At 37.0% G+C, this 18,387-nt stretch overlaps 1 protein-coding gene and 1 long non-coding RNA gene across 2 annotated transcripts; both read left to right on the top strand.

The window, feature by feature from the left end:
* The first annotated feature begins 663 nt into the window (after positions 1-663).
* Positions 664-1,997, top strand: LOC129259953 (uncharacterized). Its single transcript, XR_010295808.1, has 3 exons — positions 664-774; positions 1,173-1,292; positions 1,733-1,997. It is a non-coding gene; the product is annotated as an uncharacterized LOC129259953 (long non-coding RNA).
* Positions 1,998-4,766: 2,769 nt separating this feature from the next.
* LOC135156771 (ankyrin repeat and SOCS box protein 8-like) lies at positions 4,767-7,033 on the top strand. Its single transcript, XM_064110042.1, has 3 exons — positions 4,767-4,791; positions 5,243-5,505; positions 5,858-7,033. Exons 1-3 carry the CDS (start codon positions 4,767-4,769, stop codon positions 7,031-7,033), a joined length of 1,464 nt encoding a protein of 487 aa, XP_063966112.1.
* The last annotated feature ends 11,354 nt before the right edge of the window (positions 7,034-18,387 follow it).

Genomic DNA, 18,387 nt, shown 5'->3' with positions numbered 1-18,387 from the left:
GTAATTTAGGCCTAGATCTAGGTCTGGGCTTAGACGACTCCATTTACATGTACGAGTATGATGACTGTCAGTGGACCAAGGACTAGATCTAGATCTACTCTCGGTCAATAATGGCAATGAAGTCTTAGCCAGGAATAAAAGTCAGAGTCAGACATCAAAAATTTCTAAACCGATATAGGGTCTAAATCTCGGTTTAGAACCGAAGCTTTACTTTCTAGGTCTAGATAGATCGAGAGTCCATAGTTGGTCTAGATCTAGACCTAATTTAGATACATGAATGCTGTCGCACAGCACTGAGTCTCGTTGGACTAGATCTATACTTTCTTACAAATAGAGACTAGACCTAGTGCATGAGATTATGAAATTGTGTTAAAATCAAATGAAATAAGATTCGGAATTAAAAAGATCCAGGTTTTTTTTTTTTTTTTTTTTTTTGGGGGGGGAATGTGAAAAAATTTAGAGAAACCTAAAATTCAGAAAGCGAGGGCCAGAAGCGACCAATATTACCTAGCCCTAGGGCCGTTTTGTGCATTTTCTAAAGTAAAATTGAAGGATGTCATGCAATTCTCTTTTTGATGAAGGTTTCACATTTCAGCTCTTACCCAAACCCCTCCTCCTAAACATACGGCCATGAAAAAGATCACTTCTTATTATTCTCTCTTTTCTTTCACAAACAGGTTGAGTTTGAAGAACAAGAAAAACAGTAGAGGTCTACCTATATGGTTCAAGATGATGATCATAAGTGCATGCATCATTTTGCAGATTCTCATCCAGGTATAAAACTTAAACTAACCCATACAAAATTACAGATACATTACATGCATTGAATGTTTACCATGTTTACATTAAATAAAAATAGTCCGAGCCACAAAGAGGTAGGATCTGTAATGAATATACACTTCTTAAATATACAGGCTCTCGAGTCTAAAATAGAACCAATGCCAAAAGTTATGTACCTTGGGCAAATTTATAAAATACCGGTTAGGTCATGTCCTTGATCTACTAGTAATTAAATGGCCTTTTTATTTCCTATTTGTTTATAAACAAAGCAACATTTATTTTTCATATTTTACAAAATTCATTTTATTCATTCTTCAGTGTGATATTCATATTTCATATTTGTAGATTTACGATTATTTAAAAATCTTGTTATTTTACATTTTGTCCAGTAGGATGATGCAGTTTTACAATTTCCATGGAGGTGATTGATGATGACAAATAATTGGTGAAGTAGGCCTAATAGAACAGCGACTAGACCACAAAGAGAAATACAACCTACAGCAGTTATATGAGTGAGTTAATTAGTGAATATTTTTGATAATGGAGGTTGTTCACATTTTTTTTGGCAACAAATAGACCTGCCTTTGAAAAACCCATTTCAATTTTGTTTTTAGATTATAGTTAGTGTCGTTTTTAATCACAGATCAAAATATTCTGTGCAAAAAAACATATCAACTTTCATTCTGACTATTTATATAATTTACATATATGTTGATTCATATATTCATATTTATGAGAAATCTCTGTCATTTTTTCATAGAGTACATGTAGTTATAATGGAGAGTGGTATGTAAACTGCATAGAGCAGGTTTAAGTGATATGCTTTATAGAAGTACAAGTTTATAATTAGTAGAAGTAAGATTCTCACTTTTCTTAAAACATTTATGTTTTTAAAATCACAATTTTAATTTAAATTCATTGATTTTTTTTTCTCTATTTTTTCAATCTGCAGGACTGGTGTAACAGATGTTTTCATTCAAGAAATCCAACAATTCAAGAGTCTGACTTAGGAACCACTTGATGAAGATGGAAAAGGTTTTTTTTCCAAGTCCAATTTTTCTCAAAAAAAACAAAATTATTATCACAACCCCAAATTCATGACGTATGAAATTTCTTGTTGATTTTCATTAAAACTGGTTGCAAAAGGAGAAGCTATAAACATACAAATAGGAGCGGCGGAGTGAAGTTAAAAGTGGGGGTGGGGGGCATAGGGAAAATGCTGTATTACGTGAAATTTTTAAGAAGTTGCGAGCGAGCAAAATTTTGACATTTAAAAAAAAAAAATCTAAAATATTCAGAATGATATATTTCACCCTTTTCTTTCCTTTTCTCTTTTTTTTTCTTGGTCGTGATTTTTTTTTTTTTTTTTTTTTTTTTTTTTGGGGGGGGGGGGGCAATAGTCCATCAACCCCCCCCCTCCATCTGTACGAAACTGCTTATATACCCCAACTCATGAATTATTAAACTTAATGCACAAAGGATTTCCTTCATAAGTACCGGTATATTATCGAAATGAGAATATTGTTTTCTTGTTTCTAGGGCAATCGTCATGGTGACCATAAAACGGGTCCTCAGGTGAAAGGGGCACAGAACAAGTTCTTTAGGAGCACTTTTCTTGGGTAAAAGGGGGCAGTGATTCGAGAAAGGGCACTTACAAGAAGGCGAGGGGGCACTCTTTAACACTTGAAACGGGCCCTCAGATGAAAGGGCACAGAACACGTTCCGGGGGGGGGGGGGCATTTTGGGGTTAAAAAATTGCATACAAGGAAGAGCACTTGGTAACACCTAAAACAGGTTCTCGTCAGGTGAAAGGGACACAGTACACGTTCGTGAGTGGGCATTTTTCTTGCATAAAAAGGCACTTTTCAGTGATTCAAGAAGTAGGGGGAACTGTGCCCCCCCCCCCCCCCTCCCCAGGATCGCTGCCCCAGCATACAAAAAAAAAAATATTTTGGTTCAAAGTATTAACATACGCTTAAGAAAAAGGTAAAGCTTTATCCTCTGATAATGTGATATTTTGTTATGGCTAATTAATAAAATTCACAACTAACCAGATAATTCCTTTATGTCTTTCATTTGGGTTCATATAGTATTTGTACAGAGCTAAAATGAAAGGGATTTGGAATTGGCAAAATTCAAAATGAGATGAAGATCGAGAGAGGGAAAGAGTGATGAGAAGTGGGTTGAAAAGAGATGAGAAAGAAATGGAGGGGCACATATGAAGAGATAATTTAGAGGGGGTGGTAAGAGAGCTAGAATGTGGGAAGTAGGAACAAAAGGGGTGGAAGAGAAATAAGACGAGATTTATGGAAACCAGGAGACAGATAACAAGTGGGAAAAGAAGAATAAAATATATGAAGAGTTTAGTTGCAAAAGGGGTTAGGGCCACTTTGGACCATTCCGAGAAAAACTGTTTTTATTCTCACTTATTGCAATATTCTTATGAGAAACTAAATTGTCATGATGTACTACTCTATCATGTGAACATAAAATTTGGTATAAAAGAAATCTACCTGTCTTCAATTTTTTTCTATATACTTTAAAAAAGATATCATTGTGTATACCTAACCCCTTTTGCAAGTAAATTGAAGTGAATCCAATCTCTTTTGATTAAAAAAGTGATTTTTTTTTGCCACTTGCATTCACGTTTTTATTTCAATTTCAAATTTTCTTTGGTATCATCAGAGTGACTGAAAATTTAGAGGTTTAGAAACAGAAAACAATAAAATATATAAAAAATGGACCTAGCCCCTTTTGACAAATGAGTTCTTCAGAAGAGTTTAGTTGCAAAAGGGGTTAGGTCCACTCCAAGAAAATAATTCTTTTTTATTTCTCCCATATTGCAATATTCTTATGCAAAACTGAATTTTCATGATAGCCTACCATGAGAACATAAAATTGGGTTTAAAAGATATTTACTTGTCTTTATATTTTTAAAGATATTATTTTCCAAAAAAAGTCTGTGTGGACCTAACCCCTTTTGCAACTAAACTGAAATGGACCTAACCCCTTTTGAAAAAAAATGTGATTTTTCTCAAGTTTGCCATATTAGTTCACTTTTTAATAGGAATTTCAACTTTTCTATGGTATCATCTTATATAGCTACTGAAAATCTATACATTAAGACATAAAAATCAAGTTTGATGAAAAATGGATCTAACCCCTTTTGAAAATGAGCTCTACTTATGTAGGAGAAAGGCGGCACAAAAGAATTTTGAGTGGGAAAATGATTAAATGAAAAAAAAAACAGAGTAAGAAATGCTGGAGAATAAAGGGGACAGGAAACGTATTAAACATGATAAATTGGGGCCCGTTTCATCATGAGTTACAAGTATGGTAACTACGATCTAGGGATGGCAAAAAGCACTAGAGACATCTTTACCTAATCACGACTTGATCTACTCTTTTCATCTTCCCGTTTGGAATTAGCAAATGCCTATAAGACGCAATACAAACAATGCTTTGTTTTTAAGTGATATCGCTTGTGATATCGATACTTTATAGAGCGCAACCTATCGTCTCAGATTTGCGCTTGCTTGATTCGCTGAATCCTTCGCGTCTCGAGCGCGTAACAAAATGAATACATGAATGAATTTGCCAAGTTGACCTTTGTCATTGCGCTGATGTGCGTATTGTCTAATACACGTACAAAACCACAGTTGACGAGGGAGCATCGTACGAAATTAATATTAATGAGGGCTTATTTTAGCTTCTAATGGATTAAACAAAATGGCGGTAGCTTCGGGGGCTTGGTTTGATTGCGCAAAACAAATATTTTACTGCGCGCATGACGCATGTGCAATGGTTTTGGCGCGAAAATCATTCAATGACATTATATTGGAGCACGTTGCTTATCTTCTTCTTCTTCTGTATCCTTCCTCCGCTGTATCGGAGATCCGTAGTTTAATACTGCATCATTAGCGTTAAATATATCACGAGAAATATATCACAGGGTAATTCAGCTTAAGGTATAGACTTCAGAAACGATGGCCGAAGCAGCTCCTGAATCTGGTAAGATTTTTTTTTTCTTCAGATTTTCCATACCCGGTAGGCCTACTCCCATGTTTTTTCTGTTATCAATTCGTTTTTAATTTTGATCAGGGTCCCGTAACACAAAGGTTAACGATTAATCCCTAATTTGAAAAAACAATTCTGCTTGGTTCCTAGTCAGTCTACTGAGCAAAATGCTTGATAGGCCATTTCATTCAGCAATTCATCGATCACCTTTGTGTTACGGGGCCCAGATTTAATTAAAGTAGCCTAAGTCTCGATTTCATTTAGATCTAGGCCTAGATCTAAATAAAGTAAGATTCTCATGTAAAATACATATTAGGAAAGGCCTAAAGATCTTCTCCTTCACCGAATTCATTTTTTCTTCAGTCAATCTGTGCCCTATACTATTTAGGGATGCAATCCATTATGATCAGGAAAGGTTTTCTCTTCCCTCATTCTTTCTCGACAGCTGATCAGGAATCGTCAGATCAGTGTCACCAGGAATGTCAATCGCAAAGGAATCCATTCAGCATCCCTGCCGAAAGTCATCGGCACTGTCCCATGACTGCAGCATGTAGGACAGGACCCTGTGATCATCAACATGACCTTCATCCATGTGTCCATCGTATTGGGAACGATCGACTGGCATTTCCAGACGTTACCCAATCGAGTGAGATGCTATGTCAGGCGATCGAAGCTGGGGATCTTGAATTCTGCAGATACTATCTTTCCGTAAGTTAAACATGTTTAACTAGGCCTGGATGCGTGGCTTATTTTATTTGTCCCTCTTCACCCTTCCAACCCATCTCAAGACTATGGACCAAACTTGATTGGATTATTTATCCAAATACCTTTTTAGGTATTTGATACTCTTGATACTGTTCATAGCCTTTTTGGGAAATATATTTTACCAATGCTGTTGAAACATATAAGTAAATCGAATATTTCTATAATGTAAAAGGGGGCGGGGAAATGTCATCGCCTTTTCGATTGGTTTATCCAAAGTTAACAGAGGGTCATCAATAAAAAGTGAACTGTTGATTTAAAGATCTTAGCCTACTATATCTCTTCATGATTTTTTCAGCAAAATATCACTTGGAGTGAAATCCTAGCTCCCGACAGCAGGGGCAAATACACCTCTAACCAGCTACCCCTTCACACGATGTTCCTGTCAAGAAATGTATCGCTTAACAGTCCCGTTCTGCAGATGCTGCTCTGTTCAGGTCTGGACCTTAATCTCAAAGACACCTTTGGTCGGACCGCCATGCACTGCTTGATGAGTAGGATACATTCTAATGTCTCGCACTCGACTCCTTGTGCGAGTCGACCCCGCGACTTCAACATGACTGTTAGTTGCGTGGAGACGTTAGTGAGAGGTGGCGCGGATATCAACTGCTTGGATGGGTCTAGACAGTCAGCGCTGCACCTGGTGGCCTTCTACAACATTCCATCCTATGTGTCAATTTTGGTTCGGTTTGGCGCGGAAACGGATGCAAAGGACATCAACGGGAATTCCCCGCTTCACGTCTGTGCCATGTTCTGCCATGCGGAGACCCTGGCGGCGCTTCTCGATCATGGTGGGAACCCGATGCTAGGAAATGCCAGAGGGGAAACACCCTTGCATATCGCATCCAGGAACTATGCTCATTCGGGTCTCGGCTGCATTAAGCTCCTTCTTCCAGTCGTGTACGACGTCAACCAACCTGATAACGACATGAATACCGCGCTTCACCTAGCCGTCAGTATCTGTACCCAGACTGACATAATCGCTCGTCTCTTAGCTCGAGGGGCTGATCCGGATCGGAGAAACGCACAAGGCCAATCGGCGTTGTTCATGTACCTCAACAGCAAGGTTGTCGAACAGCAACATCATTCTCTCCTTAGACCTTCTCGCTTCCCTAGCATCAGACTTCCAGAACTGGGAAAGAAAATTCGTCATTCGGCTTTGTTCTGTTTACTCATGGATCATACAACTTACGTCAGGATAACAGACAATGATAACAGACTTCCAAGAATGTTGACTCTACCTGAAGCATTCGATTTGAGTTGTTGGTTACATCGTCTCGCGAGGACGACACCGTCACTTACGTTCTTGTGTCGCCAAGCTGTGAGAAAGGCTCTCAGGCCATATCGCCTCAGCGGGGACGTCTGCAATGCTCTAGAACTTCCCAGTCAACTCAGAGAGTATATCATCATGCCAGTATACAAGAAAGACTGTTTTGCCCCTTGGGCCCACAGTTCTCAAGACTCTTTAATATGATTGATTTTAACCCATCATCGTATAGCATGTTCATTTTTAATATATATGTGCTCAGCCTCAGCCCTCAGACAAGGAAACCTCATTTGTTCTTTCCGGTATACAACGTTGTTAGAATGAGTAATTTGTAAATCACTTCGATCTGTGAGCAATAAAACATTCATTTTACCGAAGTCTACTGGGTTTTGTTTTTCGATACAACAGTTTTGGATTTATTTGCGAAATCACTATGGACTTGGATTATCGAATAACAACAGGGTCCGATAATAAATAACACAAATACATGTAATCACTGGCAAACAAAATTGGTCAGTGAATAACGCCATTGTGGAATATCTCGTTCAAAATAATGATTCACTAGTTATCTCGACTCTTAACCGAATTTTGCCTAAGTGGAACAAATTTCTCTGGTCGAAAGAGATTCAGAGGCGCAATATAACACAGGTTACCAGCAAATTACCTTGTCATGAGAATGGAACATGTACTTATCTCACACATTTTTATTTAGATCGTATCATCAATACTCCCGTCAATACTATGAATATGCTGGGAAACAAAGATTTTTCACTTCCGGTGTGGACAGAATTTGCATCCGAAACCCTTCCTAAATACCTCGCAGGAGTGGACGCCCATCCTTGCTAAAACTACCGAACAATCACGTTTTCAACTTAAAAATAATTGTAAACTGGTCGTTAGGCGACTGCACGATCATTGTCTGAGTTGTGTGCATATGTAGTTTAATTCATATCTAAAAAACTTGCATCCTCCTTTTGGTCAGATTACTCATCTTGTTGTCGTCTTCGACCAAACGTTACCTGGTAATCTTTCGATAGTCATCATTTTTGCTGCCCTTCTCTGCTGCCGAGCCTCGATCTTAAGATGCCAAGTTTTCGCATCATAATAGGACTACTGGTTTCTTTTACTTCTGCCATTCATTTGTCAGGTATATAATTTCTAGACCTTTGTATATTCTTGGTCTTGTCAAAGTCCAATAATGTGCAACATTTAATATAGCGCGTAATACAATATTTCTGAGCGCTGACCCTGGTGTAATAGAAGAGCTACCCTGATCAGGCGCTCAAGCATTCAAGGAATACCTTCCTACCGGGTACCCATTTACTACACCTGGGTTCAGAGCGGCAAATGTAGATAAAACACCTTGCTAAAGGACAAAAAAATGCAGAATATAAATATAAATCATCTCGCGCTAGACTCGCATTATTTGATTAGCGAGGTATGTATCCCATTCCTGAATTCCAAGATAGAGTTTTTTAAAAATCATAACTTAGAAAATATATGGGCCTAGTTCATGAAACTGAGACATAAAGATAATCAAGTATTATTAGATATCCTGCCTGAGTTTCGGGTCACATGACCAAGGTCAAAGGTCATTTAGGGTCAATGAACTTAGACCATGTTGGGGGAATCAATATCGAAAACTTAACCAAGGTTAAGTTTTTGAAATGTTGTCATAACTTCGAAAGTATATCGACCTAGTTCATAAAAGGTAGACATAATATAGTGTATCACTGAAGATCCTGCCTGAGTTTCAGGTCACATTATTAAGGTCAAAGGTCACTTACGGTCAACGAACTTTGGCCATGTTAGGGTTATTTGAGTAGTTGTCATCATAACTTTAAAAGTTTATGGATCTAGTTCATGAAACTTGGACATAAGAGTAACCTTGAATATCATGTGCGAGTTTCAGGTCACATGACCAAGGACAATGGTCACTTAGGGTCAACGAACTTTGGCCATGTTAGGGTTATTTGAAGAATAGTCATCATAACTTTGAACTTTTATGGATCTAGTTCATAAAGCGTAGACATAAGAGCAATCAAGTATCCTTGAACATCCTGTGCGAGTTTCAGGTCACATGACCAAGGTCAAAGGTAATTTAGGGTCAACAAACTTTGGTAATGCTGGGGTATTTGTGGAATTGTCATCATAACTTTAAAAGTCTATGGATCTACATGTAGTTCATGAAACTTGGACATAAGAGCAGCAGTGTATCCCTGAATACCCTGTATGCATTTCAGGAACATGGCCAAGATCAAAGGTCATTTAAAGGTCAATGAACTCTGGCCATGTTTGGAGTATGTGTTGAATTGGCATCATAACTAAGGAAGCTCATGAAACATCGACATAAGGATAATCAAGTATGAATGATTGTTCTGCACATGTCTTAGGTCACATGATCATGGTCAAAGGTCATTTTGGGTCAATGGGCATAATATTTCATTATCATATTAGTGTTTTCTTCTGTGAATAATATTCATTAGCTGTTTTCAAAGGAAGCACTGCTGCTATATCGCATTGCGTAATGCAGGCGAGACTGCCACAGGTGTTCCACTTGTTTCATATTCCACTTCGTGTGAAAATGAATAAAACAAATGAAAATGGTAAGATATTGTACGAAATGAAAGCGTATGACGTCATCCTTTTTTCAGCAAAAAATAAAGGCCACCGCACACCTTACGACTGTTGGCGATCCGATTTTGGAACAAATCGCATTTTGCTCATTTTCTGAAAATGTGAATGGGACATATCATTTTATTTGAGGTTAAAATTAATTGAAAGAATACTAATATAACCATTTTGAAAAATTGCAAGCCTTTATTTTGGAGTAAAGGCCAAATAAGTTTCAAATCGTAGCCAATCGTACGACTGCTATGACGTCATTTCGACTAGATATTAATTTCGCTTTTATTCAAAGAAGGATGATAGCATTTCACATATTTGAACATAGGTATTCGTACGATGATTTAGAACATTACACAGTAAGATATTCCAAGTCTCATTATTAGCATCAAATTCTACTACATTTTATTCTGAAATCGGGTCGCAGACCAATCGTAAGGTGTGCGGTCGCATTAAGAAATAAATCATGATTAGTGAAGCAATGCGAGTACGGCTCAATTATCACAGTAAGGTATGAAAATATGCATTATTCATTCATGAATCCGTCCATTCGTTCATTTATTTCCATTTAAAAAATACATTTGTACAGGTAAAAATGGAAATATCAAACTGATCAAATATGAAATATAAATATAGGCCTACATAACATACACATAATGATTTACGAAATAAAATTAAAACAAAAATGAAAAAGGGTGCATCCGTAAAAGCCAATAAAGCTTGATAAATTTGATGCACTGAAACGCAAAGCAATCAATATTATACCGGTTTCGCGATGAGACGAACGCCCGGAAATAAAGTCTCCATCCACCTTACGGGAGCCAATACACACTTACCATGTCAAACATTGATTGCCCGACATAGCAACAGCCAAAACACGCGATCCACACATCCCCGTCAAAGTTATGCAGTCACTCCAAGAGGAGATTCAGCGGCGCTTATAGGCGCCACACAATGGTCAGAGAACTCGAATTCATTCCACGGCGAAACCGGTTGTACTCCCTGCAATGTTGATGAGATGTAAACTGAACAAAAAGAAGGGGGTGGGGTAATTGGCAGAGGCGTCGATCCTGGGGGGGGGGGCGATCGCCCCACCAATGAAAATATTGGGGGAAGGGGGGCAAACATATCGTTTAACCCCCCCCCCAATAATTCTGGATGTGCAAAAATAAAATAAGATCGTAATGATACACAGAAATCGGACAGCGAGATTGAGATACACAACTCGTACTTTATTCAAAATCGTGCTCAAAATGACAATTTTGCAGAGTGGAATATAAAAATTTTCATCCCGCGCTTCGCGCTCGCATCATTTCTTTAGCAAAAAACCCATACTTTTCATGATTAAATAGGTGTCTGAATAGAATGTCCCGTTTTCAGGTCTAAACCTCAAAAGAACTCCCGCTTCCATTTGCAATAATCTTTTGTTGGATATATATATTGATCTTTAGTAAAAACGTCCATTAAACTGTAAAAAAAATTTCAGATCGAAATAACAGAATTTTCAGCTCGCGCGCTTCGCGTTCGCATCTATTCTTTTAGATACCCATCTTAATCATTGTTACCAAAAATGCTTAGAATATCAAGCTTTCAGGTCAGAATATAAAGAATTTTCAGCTCGCTCTCGGCACTCGCATTATCTGTGTAGTGAGATATGTATCGTCATGTGTTACTACAGTCCTAAACTGGTACATTTTTCCTGTTTTCAGGTCAGTATACTAAAAAAATTCAGCTCGCGCTTCGCGCTCGCATTATAATTTGTTGGTGAGATATGTGTCTCTTTCATGATTCATATATACACACACACAAACACACACACATCCAGCGCCTTTGGAACGTTGATTCATGTTTTTACCCCCCCCCCCATCTTAAAAATGGATCGACGCCCCTGGTAATTGGGTAATTAACAATTAAATGGTTTTACAATTAGGCACCATAAAAAGAAATGTCTTTTATAGAGCCTATGAAATGCATTATTGAAACGTACACACTGTAAAGAAGAAGGTAAAGTATTCCATATTTTGGACCAACATAACGGAGAGAACAGTGTAACAAAATAATGTTAGGAATTTATCCACTGATGAACGTATTAGAACTTCGTGTTTCCCCCTTTTGGAAAATCCTGGATCCGCCCCTGGATGAAAGCATTGTACAACCTGAATAAAATACGATGAGTAAGAATATAATTTTAGATGATTAATTATACCAACACACTGAAAATCTATTTTGTGACACAACATATGGGAATCCAACGACGGGTTGTCGTCTAAGTTAATACCAAGGTAATCAAAAAGTGTACATTGTTCTATATTCCTGTGTGTTTTTTTATAGAAATAGAAACATCGCTATACACGTAGGAGTTGATTTTCTACTACTTTTGATTACACTCAATTTGGTTTTCTGTATGTTAAAAGAAAGTTTGTTACAGACCAACCATTCATAAACGTATTTCAGACTCAAATTCATTTTTGCCGTCAACATTTCAAAATTCTTATCTGACATGTCTGAGACAAGTGTAGTTGTATCATCTGCAAAAAATGTAAATTTACAGAAAGATGAGCAGTTACCAAAGTCATTTATGTAAAGGAGAAACAACAAAAGGCCCCAAGATAGAACCTTGTGGCACAGCATAAAGTATAGGTTTATTAGAAGAATTGTAAAAATGTATGGATGTATACTGTTTTCTATTAGAAAGATAACTATGAAACCAGGCAAGAGGCAGACATCTGACGCCGTAAAAACGTAATTTAGCCAACAATATATCATGCGGTATGGTATTAAAGGCTTTCGAAAGATCAATAAAAACACGTATAGTGCCTTATCATTGAGATCAACATAATGTAGAAATCTTATCATACAAATCAAGAATCTTTGAATGTAATTTTGAGATCGGACGAGAATTTTCAACGTTATCCGTGTTACCCTTCTTCAGCGATTTTGAAACAGATGGAAAAACATCAGTATGTGTAGTGACAAATTAAAAATATGAGTTAATGGAACAAAAAGATTTGATTACTGACTTTAAAAGACGTATGCTAATATCATTACATCCAGAATTAGTTCTCATTGTGCATTTTGTTGACAATAATCAAGATTTCATTCACAGTGACTGGTTTAAAATAGAAACGTTGGATGAATCCCCCCTCCCCCAAAAATAAAAAAGGAAGAAAATTACAAATCAGAATCCGGGATCGAATCAACAAGATTAGCGCCAACATTTACAAATGGTTATTGAAAACATTAGCAATCTTATTTGGATCATTAATACAGCAACCATTATAACTAATTGATTGAATTAAGAAATATTTGTTCTTATTCAAAATGTTGTTAACAACGCTCCATGTTTAGCACAAATCGGATTTAACAGCTCTGAATTTATCAAAAAATAGTATCACACTTAATGAATTCAATCAAGCATACCTGATTTTATTTTGCAAATAGGTGAAAACGAAGGCTCTTCTTTCATAATGATTTAGAATTCATGGGATTTTTTAAAACCCATGTTAGGACTTTTTTACTTCAAGCGTAGTTCATCCATTCATTTTACAGTGTTGTTAATCACAGCTACACTCTAAAACAGTTTATCCAATATTGGGTAAATTAGGAACATGCATGTTTGCTGGACAAAATTAAACCTAATATTGTGTAAAATCTATCCAATGTTTCGTCATGCTCGTTGAAATTTATCCATAAAACATGCATTTTGCTGCAATACGGCACAACATCTTACCCAACAAACATGCATGTTCCCTTTTACCCAATATTTGGTAAATTTTTACTCAATTTTTTTAGTGTATGGGAACCATGATAAATCCATGAAGCAAAAAAAATACAGAAACTCAACTCAACTCTCAGTCAAAAACTTATTTGGATCTAAAGCAACTGAACCCGAATTAAATCTATGATTGGAATAGAAGAGAAATTATATCTCAATCTCACCTGTGTTTGGAAGAGAAGTTATAATCAAGAAAAGTAGAGAAGGACTAAAGGTACGCAGTCATCTCTTGATGACGACAACAACGTGTAACTCTTTAAAGGTCAAGTCCACCACAGGAAAATGTTGATTTGAATAAATAGAGAAAAATCAAACTAGCATAACACTGAAAATTTCATCAAAATCGGATGTAAAATAAGAGATAAATGACATTTTAAACTTTCGCTTATTTTTTCAAAAACAGTCATACGCACAACTCAGTGACATGCAAATGAGACAGTCGATGATGTCCCTCACTCGCTATATCTTTTGTTTTTTATTGTTTGAATTATACAATATTTCATTTTTTACAAATTTGACAATAATTATGGACCAACTTGACTGAATGCTAATTCCATATGTTCAGGGAGGGATTATTGCTGTTTCACTTGACAATGAGGAGAAAATTAGAACATTTCATATTTCATATAATAAAATACGAAAGAAATAGTGAGTGGACGATGTCATCAGTCTCCTCATTTGCATACCGACCAGGATGTGCATATAACTGTTTTATGAAATTGAGCGAAAGTTTAAAATGTCATAACTTTCTTATTTTACATCCGATTTTGATGAAATTATGTTTGTTGGATTTTTCTCTTTTTATTAAAAAAAACTTATAATTGGGGTTATTGTAACACGAGTTGCCTTTTTTTGGGGGAGGGGGGATTTCAGAATAACTCATTTTTTTTGAAAATATGCCTGGACAATCAATCCTTTAGACACTATCTGTTCACTATATTCACGTTTCCTCTTCTTCGCAGGCTGGTGGTTTAGTCTTGATCCATTCGTGAACATACCTTCTTATCGACATTATATTATTACAAAGTACCGAAGAATCTGTGTATTGTACCAACCCACATTGGGCATGGTGCACACTTCCTGCTCAGATGCCACGGAGACTCTGGTGACACTTTGCGAACATGGCGAAGGTGAACATGCCTGTTGTACTCCATTAATGATTAAATGAACATGTACACTGTTGGTCATAAAGGTGGAATAACATATTTTTGAATAAAAATCGACAGTTTTGTTGGTATTTGAAAGGCTAAGCGTAGACAAAATGGTAAATGAGATATTACATAATGTTTCCCCATTACACAGGTGACATTATAACATGAGAAATTTTGATTACGTAATAAATTCTTTTGTTGTAGACTACAAAAGCCTATGCATATGATATTCTGTCCCTTTCCCTGATTTAGCACTGTGTATAAGAAGGTTGCTTTTTTTCGAGTTCCTTGTACCATTTGAAATAAAAATCGGTAGAGACGTTCCCTGGACTATGCCTGGTCCAACGGCAACAGCAATACGCGAGAGAGTGGTAGCACTGCGACAGGAGGGCTACAAGCAGACTGATATCGCAGGAGTCCTAGGGATATCACAGAGTGCAGTCTCTAAGATCCTGAAACGTCAACGTGAGGCGGGGAATGTGCGGCCACGGAAATCTCCAGGACGTCCCAGATTGACCACAAGAAGAGATGATCGCCAACTGTTGAATTTCAGCCGCAGAAACCGGAAATTGCCCACGAGCCGTCTTCGTCGCTTGTGGAGGAGATATAATGGGATCAACGTTTCCCGGTCAACCGTTAATCGCAGATTGCTCCAACATGGTTACCGAGCAAGACGGTTGACCAAATGTCCACGCCTGTCTGTTCGCCACAGAGTAGCTCGTCTTCTTTGGGCTAGGGAGCACAGAAGGCTTCATCCAGGACATTGGCAACATGTGGTCTTCACGGACGAGAGCCGGTTCATCCTTGACCGAAAGGATGGGAGACAACGAGTTCGTCGATTAGCCGGGGAAAACCTTCGCGATGAATGTATCCACGAGACGACTCAAGGCGGAGGCGGCTCAGTGATGATATGGGCCGGCATCCATTATGGAGGGAAAACGCCACTGGTGGTTCCGGACGGAAACGTCAACGCCGCCGCCTACAGGGATATCTTGGAGTTCCACTGTCTTCCATATGCAAGACGAGTGTATGGGCACAATTTCCGACTGCAGGATGACAACGCTAGACCGCACAGGGCCGCTGCAGTAAGGGAATTCCTGGAGGCAGAGGGCGTCGTACAGTTGCCATGGCCAGCTTGTTCGCCGGATATGAACCCCATAGAGCATGCATGGGATGCCCTAGGCCGAGCAATCAACGACAGAGAGGTCATTCCTCAGAATCTGCAGGAGTTGGCAGATGCTCTGAGGGAAGAATGGGACGCTATGCCTGTTGACGTCATCAACAAGCTAGTGGACAGCATGCCACGACGTCTGCATGCGCTGGTTCGTGCCAGGGGTGGACATACCCGATACTAGTGACTGAGTATAAGAACAATGACTCAAGTTTGATGCAAATTTGTCCATGAAATCACAAAAAAGAAGTCATCAGGAAAACTGAGAGATGGAAAATAAATATCTCATGATCCTTTAATTTACTGTATATTGTCGTCATTGTTGTTCTATGCTCATGACATCCATCGCTTAGGACATAAACTTGTAAAATATCACTGTCAAACGTGTGTAAAAGGCAGAATAATAAAGTAAAGTGGTTATCATGCACCATAAATGCCATATTCAAATCATGTTGTAATAATTACGCTGTGAAAATTTGGTGAAAAAAAATATTCCACATTTATGACCAACAGTGTACTTTGCACAGCTCATTTATTTATACCTCGGTCACATTTGCTCTACGGCGGCCGTACGGCGAGTCGAAAACAGCCGCTTTAACATTTTTGTACCAGCTATACATAGGTGGTTTGAATAAAAGTGAATAAAACTGCTGTTTTCGACTCGCCGTACGGCCGCCGTATAGCAAATGTGACCCAGGTATTAGCAAACGAGTTGTGAAGACAACATATGGAATTGAATGTAATAAAAGAATGGATATTTATACCATTCAGATATAATGGCCAATTGAACGAAAATAAACGTGTGCGTCCCGAATTGAAATGGCGGCCCCCATTTTGGTGATACAAATATTCCGAATGCTATGCCTCGGAATGTCAGATCTCAATATTGTAAGGATGCAAAATATGTGACAATAATATAATTGTTTTGTTTGATTTCCACATTTCAATAACAAAAAAACAGGCACGAATAATCATTTTTAACATAACATTACAATAAGTAAACATTACATAGAGTTATTCTAATTCAAATATAAGTTATACGGTTTTGAATGTTGTATATTATCATCAAAAGATTTTGGGAAAACCGCCATCTTAAGGTAGGAACTTTTAATATGATGACGGCCTCGATAGGAAATGGGAGAGGAAACCAAACCAGTGCAATGAAAAATACATATCTTTTATATAGGAAAATAACAAAAGGAAAGTAAAGAGGGAAAGAACAAAGCCAAGTAAGACAGTTATTATGAAAGTGAAAGTATGTATAAAGTGTGTTGTTATATAATATTATGTTATTATCTTTGTTTAAATTGGTTGGATTTTGTTTTCAATGAAACTGGATCAGATATACGTATATATGGTTTACCAATTTAGTGTATCAATCACTTCTTAATTTTTCATTCAATTGTTTTATATTCATGTTAATATCCTTTCCTTTTTGTTCTACACAGTATGCTGTTTCAAATTTTCAAACAACGCACTGTTAATTAATTTGTTCTTATTATTCTTATTTTACCACTGCCTCAATATCAAATGTTTATTTATTTTCATTGCCTAAGTAATATTGCCTTATTAACTACAAACATATTTCTTATCTTAGTATTTACAAATGTTGCTGTTTTTTATGTTTGAAATATGAGTCTATTAATATTGTCAGTTCTCCAAAAAAAAACCGAAGAGCTAATTTTAGCTCTTAAAGAGCGAGTATAGTGACTGCACTTCGGAGTGCTGATTTTTCTCGTTCAAATTTGCACTAAACAAATCAGCACTCCGAAGTGCAGTCATATACACGCTCTTTAAGAGCTAAATTAGCGCTTCGTTTTTTAGAGTGTATATACATTGGATTTTTTAGAAATAGTTTTCAAACATTTACAAAATGAATGTTATTGTAGGTGCTTTGATTAATTTCAATTGTACGGGGGTTTCTCGTGAAGCAGCAAGCGTACTAAAGGAACTACCCTGGGTATAAACAATATACAAATAATGATAATATATTATTTCTATAAACAGTATTGAATAATAACCTATTACAGGTTCTACATCGAAAATTTCTAATAAATTACTCCGAGAAGTAATTACCAATATACATGCATAGATGCACAATAAGTGTTCATTTTTTAAATTAAAATTCACAGCTGGCCCTCTCCCGATTCCCCCAATTCGCATACAACCAAGGATCTTCACTCCATCTTTTGACAACAAGGGACGTGCTCTGATTGGCTACTGCCGTAATGACCCTGGCGATCAAGTGATCAACCCTTCGTCAGGACTGGAGCCACGATGCGCTAAAGTTTGCAATAATATTAGAAAGATTCGAAACAAGTTCATAAATAATGAAGGATAAATTAAATGAATAAATTAAGAAGGCATACCCGTAAGACAGACAATATTTATTAGGACTCATGGTACTCGGGCAATAACACAAGTGGAACTAATGAGATAATGTTAAAAATTTGATTTTATTTAGTTCAATTAAGAATACATAAAGAAATAGCAAAGGCGGTTTGGAGACTGATACACATTGTGTGCAATATGCAAAGCAAAAAAATAATAATAACAATATCACATTACAAATCGTGCATTATGGCAATCAATTGGAATCTAAAAACATTATAGATTCGTTTACCCCCCCCCCCAAAAAAAAAAATAAATAAATAAATAAATAAAAATAAATAAATGAATAAAATAAAAATAAATAGATAAGTCAATGCTATGAATCATTTGTTGGGGAAGAAAATGTTCGATTTTATTATGTATAAATAAAGAGGCACGAAGGGGCTCGAAAAAAGCCCCAAAATATATAAACATATATATCAGTATGCCTTTTAAACACCTACCATGC

The sequence above is a fragment of the Lytechinus pictus genome, chromosome 15, assembly GCF_037042905.1.
Source record: "Lytechinus pictus isolate F3 Inbred chromosome 15, Lp3.0, whole genome shotgun sequence".
NCBI classification, from domain to species: Eukaryota; Metazoa; Echinodermata; class Echinoidea; order Temnopleuroida; family Toxopneustidae; genus Lytechinus; species Lytechinus pictus.
The sequence above is the reverse complement of the archived record's forward strand: the minus strand, read 5'-3'. Positions and strand labels throughout refer to the sequence as shown.

Coding starts and splice junctions, on each gene's coding strand:
- LOC135156771 (XM_064110042.1), top strand. CDS start 4,767: ATGGCCGAAGCAGCTCCTGAATCTG. Junction 4,792..5,242: donor CGAAGCAGCTCCTGAATCTG/GTAAGATTTTTT, acceptor CTTTCTCGACAG/CTGATCAGGAATCGTCAGAT. Junction 5,506..5,857: donor TCTGCAGATACTATCTTTCC/GTAAGTTAAACA, acceptor TGATTTTTTCAG/CAAAATATCACTTGGAGTGA.